Here is a 13,669-nt window from a genome sequence, read left to right on the forward strand (position 1 = left end):
TCTTTATATAAATGTCCAGTGCTTTGTCCATAAATTAAGTTTGCACCGTGTGTAGATTTATTCTGTTTTCTTTTCTCTCCTTAGTTGTGAAACATTGACTTGTATGTCTACATTTTTTATCACTTATAAGCCTTATCATGTATTTTTATTTTTGCTGTAAAGCTCACATATTTGCCATCGTCTCTTTCTTACAGCGGAGCTCTTTCATCAATTGTCCCAGGCTCTTGAAGTTCTCACTGATGCTGCAGCCAAGGTGAGACCAACAATGTATTTTTAACCTGTAAAAATCCTCCTGATTCACTCCCACACCATCAGACAGTTCGTACCTGTGACTAACGCTCTTTCCAGGCTGCCTATGACAAGATTCGTGCTGCCAAGAAACAAGCTGAAGAGCGAAACAAGAAATTAGATGATAAAAGGAAGAAAATTAAACTTGGTGAGTAGTTGCTGTTTACTTGTTTTATTAAAGGTACTGTAGGGTTAATGGAACAAAGAAAAACATTTTTTAAAACAACTGGCAGAAACCTCATTTTGAATATATAAGGAATGGACATGAGTCTATTTTTAATTTTTTTTCAGACTTGGAGGCCAGAGAACGGCGAGCGGAGGCTCAGAGCCAGGAGGAAGTGCAAATCACTAGAACACTTGAAGAAGAGGTAAAAATATCCAAAGTGTGTTGAACAGTAAGAATATTTTGTCACATTAAAACCACACAATCAAGACCAACACTATCAAGTTCATAATTGGAAAGTGGAAGAAAAGTTACACATGGTGTTCAAATGGTTTCTCACACATGAATCCTAAAATTGTGGCATCCATTTTTATTTAGCCCCCTTTATTTTGACAACATCCAACATGACTAGTTGCAGTCAGAAGTCTACTAATTTAGTATATATACAGTAGTTCATCTGTGTGTGATTTATTGTTAATATGACTCCTGCTGTTCTGTGAAGACATGATGGAGGCAAAAACACAGCAGACAGACCAGGGAGAAAGTTTAAAGCAGATATATGATGTATTAAATAACATTCCATATTCCATCACTTTTAAAGACCCACAGTCTTCAGTTTAAGATAGGGAAATATTTGATTTCTCATGCATACTACAACATATTCATTAAATTAAAATGCCATCTACTTTGTTTTGTGTACTATGGTACTCCTACATAAATCACATAAAGTGCAATATCTATATTCATTAATACAAGCACACACAAAATGATATTTTAAGTTGTTAAAACGGCAAGCAGTGTTTTAATGTTTTGTGTTGGTGAGTAGTATTGGGCAAGTTATTAAGTTGTTCAAATCTGGTCGACATTTGATATGATGCTTTCAACTGTGAATGAGGTGAAATTTGGTTCTGTAACATATTTTGCCTGAATGTTAAAATGCAAAACGCACTAGGACGATTAAGATTAGTATGGATTTACAAACCAGGTACACTGAAGTCTGTTTCGATTGTCACAAATTCTGAATAAGTTTTCACAGAAACCTTGAGAGGAGTTAACTATGAGGGGCCGTTTAGGACAAAATTTACGTTTTGTCTCTCACACACTACCAAAAAGTCTCGCATACTCCAAAAAGGTTGCCTCGCATACTCAAAAAAATTACGTTTTGTCTCTCACACACTACCAAAAAGTCTCGCATACTCCAAAAAAGTTGCCTCGCATACTCCAAAAAATTACGTTTTGTCTCTCACACACTACCAAAAAGTCTCGCATACTCCAAAAAGGTTGCCTCGCATACTCCAAAAAATTACGTTTTGTCTCTCACACACTACCAAAAAGTCTCGCATACTCCAAAAAAGTTGCCTCGCATACTCCAAAAAATTACGTTTTGTCTCTCACACACTACCAGAAACTCTCGCACACTCCAAAAAATTACGTTTCGTCTCTCACACACTACCAAAAAGTCTCGCATACTCCAAAAAAGTAGCCTCGCATACTCCAAAAAAATTACGTTTTGTCTCTCACACACTACCAGAAACTCTCGCACACTCCAAAAAAGTAGCCTCGCACACTCCAAAAATTACGTTTCGTCTCTCACACACTACCAGAAACTCTCGCACACTCCAAAAAATTACGTTTCGTCTCTCACACACTACCAGAAACTCTCGCACACTCCAAAAAAATAGCCACGCACACTAAAAAAAATACTAAAATGTCACACACACACAAACGTTAACTTTCTCGCACACATACACTGCTACCAGCTCGCACATTCACAAACGTTAACTGTCTCGCACACATACACTGCTACCAGCTCGCACATTCACAAACGTTAACTGTCTCGCACACATACACTGCTACCAGCTCGCACATTCACAAACGTTAACTGTCTCGCACACATACACTAACAGCTCGCACATTCACAAACGTTAACTGTCTCGCACACATACACTGCTACCAGCTCGCACACACACACACACACACAGACGTTTATCTCTCACATACACAAGACTAAAGTTGAACACACAGTACTAAGACTCGTTTTTTGAATGTGTGAGAGCGAGACTTTTTTTGAATGTGTGAGAGCGAGACTCTTTTTGAATGTGTGAGAGCGAGACTCTTTGAATGTGTGAGAGCGAGACTTTTTTTGAATGTGTGAGAGTTGTCACGGAAGAGGCGGGGCATAATTTTTGGATCAAACTGCGCATGCGTAGATCCTAAACCTTAAGTTTCGATTGTTGACTCACTGTATGTTCTATTACTTAGTATATTTGTGCTATATATATTTTAAATATATATAGAACGTTTAACTTTCTTGTAGATTAAATGTGCTATAGAAATAAATGAATTTGATTGATTGATTAAAAATAGCAAAATTGCTGTAGTACAATCTGTCCACTGGGTGCCAGCATTACAGGAATTATTAAGAGGTCTTGTGAGAAATTCTGTTCCCCCGTGAAAATCTGTTCCCCCTGTGACGGGAGCGCGCATTGCAGCCAGAGACGTGGATCCGGTGAATCTGACCATTTTCACGGCGCTTCTGATCGATTTCTCGGTAAAAACTACTCATATGATCATGTCAATGTGTAACTTTCAGTTTAATCGGCAGCTATCAAAATAAAAATACATACATAAATAAACGAGGTCCGGTGTGGAGATCTTTTTTCGCTGTTTTGTGTTATTTTGAAAGCGAAGAAAATCGATCTTTTTTCAGCTTTTGTCTCGTAAGCCTGACAAATAAAAGTCAGTCAACAAACACAGGTTCCCAACACATAGTGTGCATTTATAATTTTTCATTTCTGATGAAGGAGGAAGGAGATTAATATACCTGCAAGATCTTTTACTTTGTTTTCAAAATATTTGCACTATGTTTGACATTTGTCCTTAACATAGTTTAATATAAGGTAGCTATTGAAAGATAGTTTCAATATATTTATATATATTTAAAAACACAAATATACTAAGTAATACAACATACAGTGAGTCAAAAATGGAAAATTATAGTTTAGGATCTACGCATGCGCAGTTTGATCCAAAAATTATGCCCCGCCTCTTCCGTGACAACTCTCACACATTCAAAAAAAGTCTCGCTCTCACACATTCAAAAAAAGTCTCGCTCTCACACATTCAAAAAGAGTTTCGCTCTCACACATTCAAAAAAAGTCTCGCTCTCACACATTCAAAAAACGAGTCTTAGTACTGTGTGTTCAACTTTAGTCTTGTGTATGTGAGAGATAAACGTCTGTGTGTGTGTGTGTGTGTGCGAGCTGGTAGCAGTGTATGTGTGCGAGACAGTTAACGTTTGTGAATGTGCGAGCTGTTAGTGTATGTGTGCGAGACAGTTAACGTTTGTGAATGTGCGAGCTGTTAGTGTATGTGTGCGAGACAGTTAACGTTTGTGAATGTGCGAGCTGTTAGTGTATGTGTGCGAGACAGTTAACGTTTGTGAATGTGCGAGCTGTTAGTAGTGTATGTGTGCGAGACAGTTAACGTTTGTGAATGTGCGAGCTGTTAGTAGTGTATGTGTGCGAGAAAGTTAACGTTTGTGTGTGTGTGACATTTTAGTATTTTTTTTAGTGTGCGTGGCTATTTTTTTGGAGTGTGCGAGAGTTTCTGGTAGTGTGTGAGAGACAAAACGTAATTTTTGGAGTGTGCGAGAGTTTCTGGTAGTGTGTGAGAGACAAAACGTAATTTTTTTGAGTATGCGAGGCAACTTTTTTTGAGTATGCGAGACTTTTTGGTAGTGTGTGAGAGACAAAACGTAATTTTTTTGAGTATGCGAGGCTACTTTTTTGGAGTATGCGAGACTTTTTGGTAGTGTGTGAGAGACGAAACGTAATTTTTTGGAGTGTGCGAGAGTTTCTGGTAGTGTGTGAGAGACAAAACGTAATTTTTTTGAGTATGCGAGGCTACTTTTTTTGAGTGTGCGAGAGTTTCTGGTAGTGTGTGAGAGACAAAACGTAATTTTTGGAGTGTGCGAGAGTTTCTGGTAGTGTGTGAGAGACGAAACGTAATTTTTTTGAGTATGCGAGGCAACTTTTTTGGAGTATGCGAGACTTTTTGGTAGTGTGTGAGAGACGAAACGTAATTTTTTTGAGTATGCGAGGCAACTTTTTTTGAGTATGCGAGACTTTTTGGTAGTGTGTGAGAGACAAAACGTAATTTTTTTGAGTATGCGAGGCAACTTTTTTGGAGTATGCGAGACTTTTTGGTAGTGTGTGAGAGACAAAACGTAAATTTTGTCCTAAACGGCCCCTCATAGTTAACTGCTCGACATTCAGGAGAGGTTGCAGAAGAAGAAAACTTTGTAATTTAGAAATGGGACAGACCACAGATGCTTACTGGAAATGACTTTTTCTAACGTGTCCAGGAAAGTCTGAAACACAAGCAGGTGCTTTATTCTGTTCTTTGTCAAATACGTGTTCCTGATTCAGTTTCTAGTTGAGTCATCCAATCACTTGGGGAAAGATCAAAGGTTCAATCTGAGACAATAGTTTTTATAATCGTTGGTTATATTTATCACCAAGACCACTAGAAAATTTAGCATAACTTTGTTCTGACTGGAAGATACAAATGAGAAAGGAGGAGTGGCATTTGGCACTTAATGTGTCTATGTATTACTGTCTTAAAGTGTAAAATCTATTTTTCTTTAAGTTCATAAAAAAACAGACCGGGACAGAAAACTAGCTCAGCATTAAAATTGCAAAAGATCATAATTTAAAGAAATTCTGTCTACAAAATGTTCATGCAGGTTTGTGATTAACACCGTATTATTTGGGTGTCTGACCCTAAAAGATCGCCCGCTTGAGGGAGGAGGGATCCCGACAACTTGAAGAAGAGCAGAGGCTCATCAGGGAGCAGATCCAGAGAGAAAGAGAAGCACAGCAACAACCAGGAAACTACACTCAGAGAGGTTTGATTTCTTCTTGGGTTTAACCATCAGCAGTCTGTGCTTGTCCAGGTTATCATAAATGTATCGGTGTTTTCACGTTCTGATGTTATAAATTCAATTTGACCAGCTAGTTGACGTTTTTTGTTTCCAAGCAATCATCCAGCCTGTCTAACCACACTAGCCACCGTTCTGCCTGTGGTTCACCAAATATTATTCAAGCAACGAACAATAACAATAGCTGAACTTATATGAGAAGAGGTCTATTTTAGTTCATTTGGCAGTCATGCGTCTTGGCAAAGTATCATAGGAATGCAAAGTGCCAAACGCACGCTCACACACACACACACACGCACGCACACACACGCACACGCACACACACACACACACACGCACACAGAACTGTCCGTCAGACCTCGTTTCTTTTCCTTCGCTGTTTTAAGCGGCGGAGTCTTCTGGAGATGTAAACCTGACCCTCTTTTGTGGGTGTGCAATTACTCGTTCATCGTCTGTACATACTTTGAGTCCCCTCTGTTTGCACGCACTCAGCCCTCCCCTGTCTCCAAAAGTCAAAAAAATGTACCACATGGGAGCCATTTCTAAGTTGCTGTCTTTCGGCACAAGCCCCTTGACGACTCTCTTGAGTACCATATTTCAATTACACAGTTGCTCCTTTGTCTTTTTACCTCACTGTCTCAACCGTCTCTAATGCTTTTTCTCACACTCAGGAGGGGAGAGATATTCCCAGAGCAACGTAACCCCAAAACTGAAGGTAAGACTCAACACCTAAGGGTCAGTCCATGGAAATCAGAATGGGGGGCTTGGTATACATTTTACACAACTGTTAGCTGTTTGTAATTTATTGTTCAGAGACCACAAATGCCGTCTCATCACTTAGCACATATGTTGCTCTCACACCACTTCCTCCCGATTAGGCACGATTCTGTCAGGGGACCAATATTTATGCCAAAAGAAGGCTTAATATATTTCCTTCTGGAAATGGCCTGGTTCTGTGCGTGTTAACGGATGCAAGGAACGTTAGCTAATGTGTTTACACCCTAAACCTGGTTCTAGTAATTGAAAGCCATCTAAAGCAGCGGCAATATCCCCAGACTTTTGTATATTCAGCTTGAAAAACAAACAAAAGCTTTATTGACAGGATCCCAAACCACAGTCACAAACACGAGAAAGTCGCAGCAAATGTTAAATGTTCTTTTCTCAGCTTAGATTTCTTGCAAAAGTGTTCTTGAGCTTTTACACATTTTGTGACCTTTTGCCCATTTACTCCAATGGATTTGGGGATTTTCTTTGGACTGAAACAAAGCAGGATATAACGAGAAGTGGAAGGAAAGGAAAGCTTTTCAACTATTTTGTGAAGTAAAGTAGAGATCATAGGTTTTTTTCAGTCTTTATGCAATTTTATTTAAATCTGCACCTGCACCAAACATCTAGATCTATTTTGTCTAAAACTAGGATTGCGTATTTCAATATCCTTTTGAAACCACCCACTAGTGTTCTGTGTTTATTTCCATTTTTATTGAAAAATATCATTAATCTTTCAGCAAATCTGAACAATTCATCATGGGCTTTAAAACATTACTATTTACCAGGCTTTTCCATTAATTTGCCACTTGGATCTTTTCCACTAATATCTTTACTGTTTGTAAATTTATTTAAGTCATGATCAAAAACAGCAGTTTTGTGGGCTGGAAACATCACATCACACAAATATCTGAGCATCTAATTTAAAGATTAATGGTTAGGACAGTTATTATTAAGCAAGGAGAAAGTTCTGCTGGAAGAGGGAATGTACATTTTCAGCGATAATTATTGTAAAAATGCTACATGGATATGAAAATTCCCAGAAAATGTGTTTCTTTGACAGTGAGCAGATTGCTGGAACTGAATCAACCCCCTGTGCTTGCCATTCATTATGCTGCTCTCAGCAGCATTTGCCATAAAACTGGCCGGTTTTCTGCTGTGGTTTGTCTGTGAATATGAGACGTTGTACAATATCACTTTTTTTAAAGGAGTACGGGAACTCATTTCAGCATTTAGTGACAGGACCTGAGAACAGAATAAAGAAGGAAAAAGTATCCTAATAGATTATGTTGCCTTCTGTGGTCGCTTTCATGCCGAATTGAATTTTCAAGACGATTCCGTAGCAGTAGAAATTTCCCATATGTAAAAAGACACGCATGGGGATCAGACTCTGTAGGAGTGGATGGTGAATAATCGGTGTTCTGGTGAGACTTGGTCTAGCAGGTGACTCACCAGTTTTTGATGCACACATCCTTAGGAGATCCCTCATTCCTGCACCAACAGGTATGGATGGAAATTGGCTACAGGTTTTTCAGAGCTTAAAAGATTCTTCCTCCTGTAGGTGATGCTTTTCTAGATGTTTTTTTTGTTTTAGAGAGTATAGCCTGGGAGATGATGTATTCAAGGAGATATGATGTGTTAGTTATCTGCCACACAGAGTTTTGCAAAGGCCAGAAAAGTAAAATTCTGTCTAGAGCACCTTCTTCCACATGGGTGCTTATGGCACTCTGCAAATGTGACTTTTTTGACTGTCTTTTAACAGTAGCCTTCTTCATCCCTCTCTGCCCCCAGTCTATGAAGTGGACGTCTAATAGTTATCACGGCAAAGGATTCTTCCACCAGAGCTCTGCGGCTCCTCCAGAGCTGCTATGAGCATCTCTGGTGCCAAATAAATTATTCCAAGTTTTATACAGATACTATTTTACTCACAGCTGGACTCTCTTTTTTGATTTCCTGAAGGCAGTTTAGTATTTGGGATTTTATTTAGAGGCTGGTGGATTATCTTTGACTACCTGTATCAAAAAATTAAAGTAATGATCGACAGGCTCAGGCGTCGACCTGCAGAAGTTTAAGTTACAGTTTTGAAGGCGAGTCCCCATGCAGTCTCTGATGCCCATGATAGAAGCTTCTCTCCATTCGTGCACCACCAAAACTGTTATGAATGGAAATTGACTGCAGGTCCTGCAGGTGATTCAGTGCCGATGTTTCAAGAGCGTAACCAGTTCTTTCTCCCGTAGCTTCAGCCTGTCCTGATGTTTTTCAGCTCTCTGTTTCTCATCAGAGCCAAACTTGTCTGGCACGGTTTGCCTCCTCTGCAGCTGAGTTTAATCACTTGTGCTTTAAGGATTATCCATTATCATGCACTTCTTTATTTCTTGAAAGTGATTATGACTAATATTGGCCTCTTTTATTTATTTTATTTTTTGCAGTTAAAATGGAAATGCAAGAAAGATGACGAGCTGAATGGAGGTTATTCTCAAGACGTTCTGCTTAAGCTGCTTCACAAAGTGGGTGTCCTGAAATTTAACTTGTGCTGATCTGCTATAAATGTAATAATTTATTGAAATCCTTTTTTTCACGCTCTTAGGGCTTCAAGAGCTAACTCTGAACAAACCTGCACGCAAAAGTCCGCCCTTATTTGAGGCCTGCATGACATCAGTGCTCTAGATTGTTTACACTTCCCCTTAAACAAGGCCTATTAAGTTTTGTAGCAGTGAAAGTGCTGAGGGCAATGTTGTAGTGCCCTTTAAAAGCCATGCACGCCATTGTTTGTGCCCCTCTTACCAGGTGATTAAACGGTACCAAGGGAGGCTTTAGGAAATGTGCTGTTCTCATGCAACCCACCACCACCTTCTGCCACAATCTGTCATGAGGGTTTTTGGTGGGGTGCAGGTTGGCCTCAAACTGGGATGGGGCAAGTATCAGTGACGTCAAGTTGCCCAAAGTAATACAGCTGAATTTGTTCTGTTCACGAATGCATCCAGTATGGTCTTAAAAAAAAGTGTTCCTGTTCGAATTTCTAGGCAAAGAAAATGTGTAATGTTTTTAATGGCAACCATGAGTGAGTGACAGTTAATGGTTTGGATAAGCAGAAATAGCCAACCCTCTGTGGGAAAATGCGGACGGTTATGAGTGTGCATGTATGCGTACGTGAGAGGACTTGTGTACTTTGGCTGCCTGCAATAACAAATCTTTGTTTAAAGGGGCAAAAAAAATATGTTAAGATATTTATATTTCGTGAAATAGAAGCCTTTTGAGACTCTCCTTTGTCACTATTGGCTGGACTCAGAGTGTCCTCAGTGAGCATTTGCATTCCTAGAGTTTCGAGTTCCCAGAAAGCTGAATTTTTCCCCCTCCTCTTTGCTCCCATGAAAGGCTAAAACAGGGAACAGGTTAATGCCAAATGGCCTTTTTGTAGAGTTGATAGAGCTAAACATATAAGAAGAAATATTTTCTATTCTCTAATACTGTCTTAAAAAGCAATTGTATCATAACCTGTCTTTATTTCCATCATCCAGCCACCACTGTGGGAGAAAATATCAATTTCTGACCTATTCCTCTTTTACTCTCTTAGGTATGTAGCTAGGAGTTAATTGCTGCAAAATTTTTTCCAGTACTTCTTTCACTTTAATTTCAGTGTAGTTCAATTTCCAAAGCTTTAGACATAACATTCAACAGAGTGAAGACTTATAATCAAGATGAGAAACTATGGTGCATTTGTGACATTAGTAAGAACTGAAAATCCCCCCCAAAATTGATGAAAAGATAAGAAAACTAGTCAAGGATGCTGTCATGAGTCAGCATGAAACAATAGTCACCTATATTTTTTCTATGTCTGGGTTTCTTTCTTGCCGTCTTATCGAAGATCTGGAATAGCAAGACAGATCTTTCTCTCTCAAAGAAAAACATCCAAGCCTGACTAATGTTTTCGTCTTCAAGAAAAATAGTGACTGAATATGTAATGGTGTGATGAAACAAAGGTGATTGTTTCATCCAGCTATTGTTCCAAGTGATACAGTTTTCTTCATGTGGTACTGGAGTCTGTATGTTGGATTTATTTTTTTACATCACCTAAACTTGCCCTTGTCTCGGGTGTGTAAACTTTATATTTTATACGTTTTTTTCTTGTGAATACATGTGATCCAAAAAACAAAAAAAACAACTTTTCTCCAGGTCAGTAAATTGTGAACTTGTATTTCTCAAATCTGTGATATTCAGCACTGTTTTGAATCTTGACTCTACATATGTTTTTGTTTTCATGGTTATGGATTATACTGTGAAAGGAAATACTAATTCAAATGTTCTGCATCTTTCTTTCCCTTCCACCTCATGCTTTTATCCTCCTGCTGTGTCATCTAGTACGGGGATGTTTTAAATGTGATCGTATCGAGTAAGAAGAAAGGAAGTGCTGTTGTGGAGTTTGCATCTGTGAGAGCAGCTGTAAGTACCCGAGGCCTTCACATTTACTGTTCTGGTTAGGATCTCCTTAGGAGACTTTTTGAATTGAACCACATTAGTTCATCACTTGTCACACAGTCTTAGAACGAGTTTTGAGTTAGATTATTACTAGGAATAACATCTGACAGACGTCCGGACACCAAGAAGTTGTCTTTGACCTAAAATGATCCCGTGCTTTCAAAATTGTTGCACTGATTGGAACCATCGAACTGAAGCGCTTGAGTCATTGTTCCCCATTGTCTGGCTCCGCAGGCTCTTTTTAGCTTTGGTGTTCCTTTGTTTGTCGTCTCCTCTCAACACAACATTTCTGTCAGTCTACTGGATTTAGGCAGTGATCGTGGCATTTCCGTGGCTTCAGAACCTTGCGAAAGTATTTATACCCATTGAGCCACAAACTTCAATGTGTTTTTATTGGGATTTTGTGCAAACAGACCTGCACAATTGCATGCTCCTACATTTTTCTTTTAGCAAATAAAAATCTGCAATTGCACTAAACCCTTGTGCATCAACAACTCTGCTCAAATTCACTGGGACTTTGTTGAGAGCAGGTGTGAACATACATTTTAATATCTCAGATTCTTAATTGGTTTTAAGTCTTTACCTTAACTGGGCAATTCTAGCAAATTAAGATAACTTTATTTAAACTGTACAACTTTTGCTCTTGCTGTATGTTTAGGATTGTTGTGCTGGGAAGTGAATCCTCATTTTAATCCAGTCTCAATGCTTTTGCAGGTATTCTTCTAAGATTGCCCTGTACTTAGCTTGACTCATTAACTGTAGGCAAGCTAAGTACAGTACTGCCTGCCCCTGATACAGTAAAGCATTTCCACAGCATGATGCTACCACCAGCAGCCGCTGAATCTGTTGAAGGGACGATTCACATCAAATGTTTCAGATTTTTATTTCATAACTAGATTATTATTTTTATTTTTTTATTCTGGATTATTTTCCTTCTCCTTCCACTTATACCCTACTTAGTGCTAATCTTACCCCAAAAACCTTATGAAAGACATTGAAGTTTATGGTTTATAATATGAGAAAATCTGAAAAAAAAATGGGCACATTATACAGGAAATTTTAACTGTAGCAGAATATTTCTGTTTGTGCATCTGTTTTGCTAAACCAACATTTAGCAAAGGTTATTACAACTTCATGCAAAACATAGAGATCAAGTAGTTTAATTAATCCTATTACTATTTAAATATCTCATTTTAGGAACTGGCTGTTAAAAATGAAAGTGGGCTGAGTGGTAACCCCTTGAAGATTACGTGGCTGGAAGGACAGCCTGAGGTTGTCGCTGCAGCATCCCAAACTGGCCATTTCATGTCTTCACAGGTACTTTTATAACACAGAAATGTATTCTTTTAAATTTCCTTCTGCTCTCATAGGACATGCCTCCCCCTGTGTTACAAAGTATTGCTGGTTGCTGTTTCTCCAACAAAAATATTAACCTCCCTGTAGAAAGAGTTATGTAAATGTTCAGATTTTTTATTTATTTATTTTTTTTTTGTTCTTCCATATCAGCGGTTCAAATGTTGCCCCAGAGTTTGCACTTTTGTTCTTTTTGGCCACAATCAGTGTGGTCGGGTAAGTGGACCTCAGTTTATTTGTTTTGGAGTGGTGAGGCGGTGGCCTCTCACTGGTTCAGAGAGCCTGGTTGGGTGCTCATTAATGTAACTGACCTGGGAGAGTCCAGGAATGCTTCACTTCACACGGCAGCCAAGGGGAGGCACTGTGCAATAATGACAGGCAAACATGTCAGCCTGACTCTCAGGATTGTTTTAAGAAAAGCTTTTGTGTATTTATACTGGTGTTTGTGAACTTTAATCCTTAGGTTTTTTATCCTCAAGTTTAGATTAGATTTTTTTTTTGTCTTTTTACTTGGGTCCTTTAAAGATGTGCAACTTCTTATATTGAGCTTTTGTAATATTTTATTTTTCAAATCACTGTAAAATAGTCAGGGAAATATCTATTAAATAATTTTTTGTAGCATGAGAGGGACATGGTAAACTATAATAACGATTTCAAATAAGTTAGTTATTATTAAGTAACAAATAGAAACAGAAACGAAGATAACTCTCTCCTCTGCTCTGGTGGTTCTGCCACCTCTGCCTCTCCCTGTTTCAGCTGGAGGGACAAGTTGATGTTGATACACCAATCAGAAGAGGGCTTGAGGTAGTGATGGAGACATCACCTATTGAGACCAAAAAAAAAAAAACACACAGAATGCCACTTGCAGATAAAATAGGTTTCGTTAACTGCACCTTTGGTCTGGCGAGGTTGTCTCAAAAAGCCCTCGAGAAAAGGAGTTCTTGTAGGGAAAAGGTTACATCTCATGTGTGGGTGTGCATTACAGTTTCCAGAAATGACATTTCCTAATTCAACTGAGATTTTTTAAGCATTTTAAGATTGATCCAGTCTGCACAATTTCCTTCCTAAATTCTTCAGCTTCTCTGTCAAAAATGTCTAAATGTTTTTCAATCAGGGGACTTTTTCTCTGCACTTATCTGTGTCTCTGGTTTCTGGTGAACTGTATTTCAACCCTCAGCCCAGTGAGGGGTGTCAGACCTCCTACATGGGGTTAGAACCCGAGACTCAGCCTGCACACTGGGACTTGTCATTCTAATCTTTTTAAATGCTATTATACTAACTCAGTTTGCTTTACTGACATACAAAGCTGATTCTTTTATACTTTTTTCTTAATCTTTTTTTCTCTGCAACCATGTATGAAAATGTTATTTTGATTGGGTAATTTTTCATTTGGCCCTCAATGCAATACTTGTCCGTTAAGAGATGCCAGACAGTTACAGTATACACTGTAGCTATTGTAGATTTTGTCTGGAGGTAGTGGGCATTGATTGGGTGGATTCTGGGGAAACAAAAAAAATCTATTTGTGATCTAAACATCTGATCTCTCTCCCTGGTTCCCCAGCTTTGGCCATCTGTAACTACATAGGGTCAAAGTGGGTCAGGTCTTGCTTCTTTAACCTCATCAGTCCAAACACGGTGCTCGGCAGGCCACGGTGGGACTAAAGAGAGCTTAAAGACACAGA

The 13,669-nt window shown here is 38.8% G+C and overlaps 1 protein-coding gene across 1 annotated transcript in view; it reads left to right on the forward strand.

The window, feature by feature from the left end:
- The window catches only part of dnajc17 (DnaJ (Hsp40) homolog, subfamily C, member 17), a 38,530-nt gene that overhangs the window by 10,281 nt on the left and 14,580 nt on the right, over positions 1-13,669 (forward strand). Inside the window, exons 3-10 of the mRNA XM_014982312.2 lie at positions 195-253; positions 349-436; positions 580-656; positions 5,243-5,360; positions 6,065-6,108; positions 8,588-8,665; positions 10,518-10,598; positions 11,832-11,951. Coding sequence (XP_014837798.1) covers positions 195-253; positions 349-436; positions 580-656; positions 5,243-5,360; positions 6,065-6,108; positions 8,588-8,665; positions 10,518-10,598; positions 11,832-11,951 — 665 coding nt within the window. The remainder of the gene's footprint in view (positions 1-194; positions 254-348; positions 437-579; positions 657-5,242; positions 5,361-6,064; positions 6,109-8,587; positions 8,666-10,517; positions 10,599-11,831; positions 11,952-13,669) is intronic.

This window comes from Poecilia mexicana, unplaced genomic scaffold (assembly GCF_051168715.1).
Source record: "Poecilia mexicana isolate PSO_F unplaced genomic scaffold, ASM5116871v1 scaffold_22, whole genome shotgun sequence".
Taxonomy (NCBI): domain Eukaryota; kingdom Metazoa; phylum Chordata; class Actinopteri; order Cyprinodontiformes; family Poeciliidae; genus Poecilia; species Poecilia mexicana.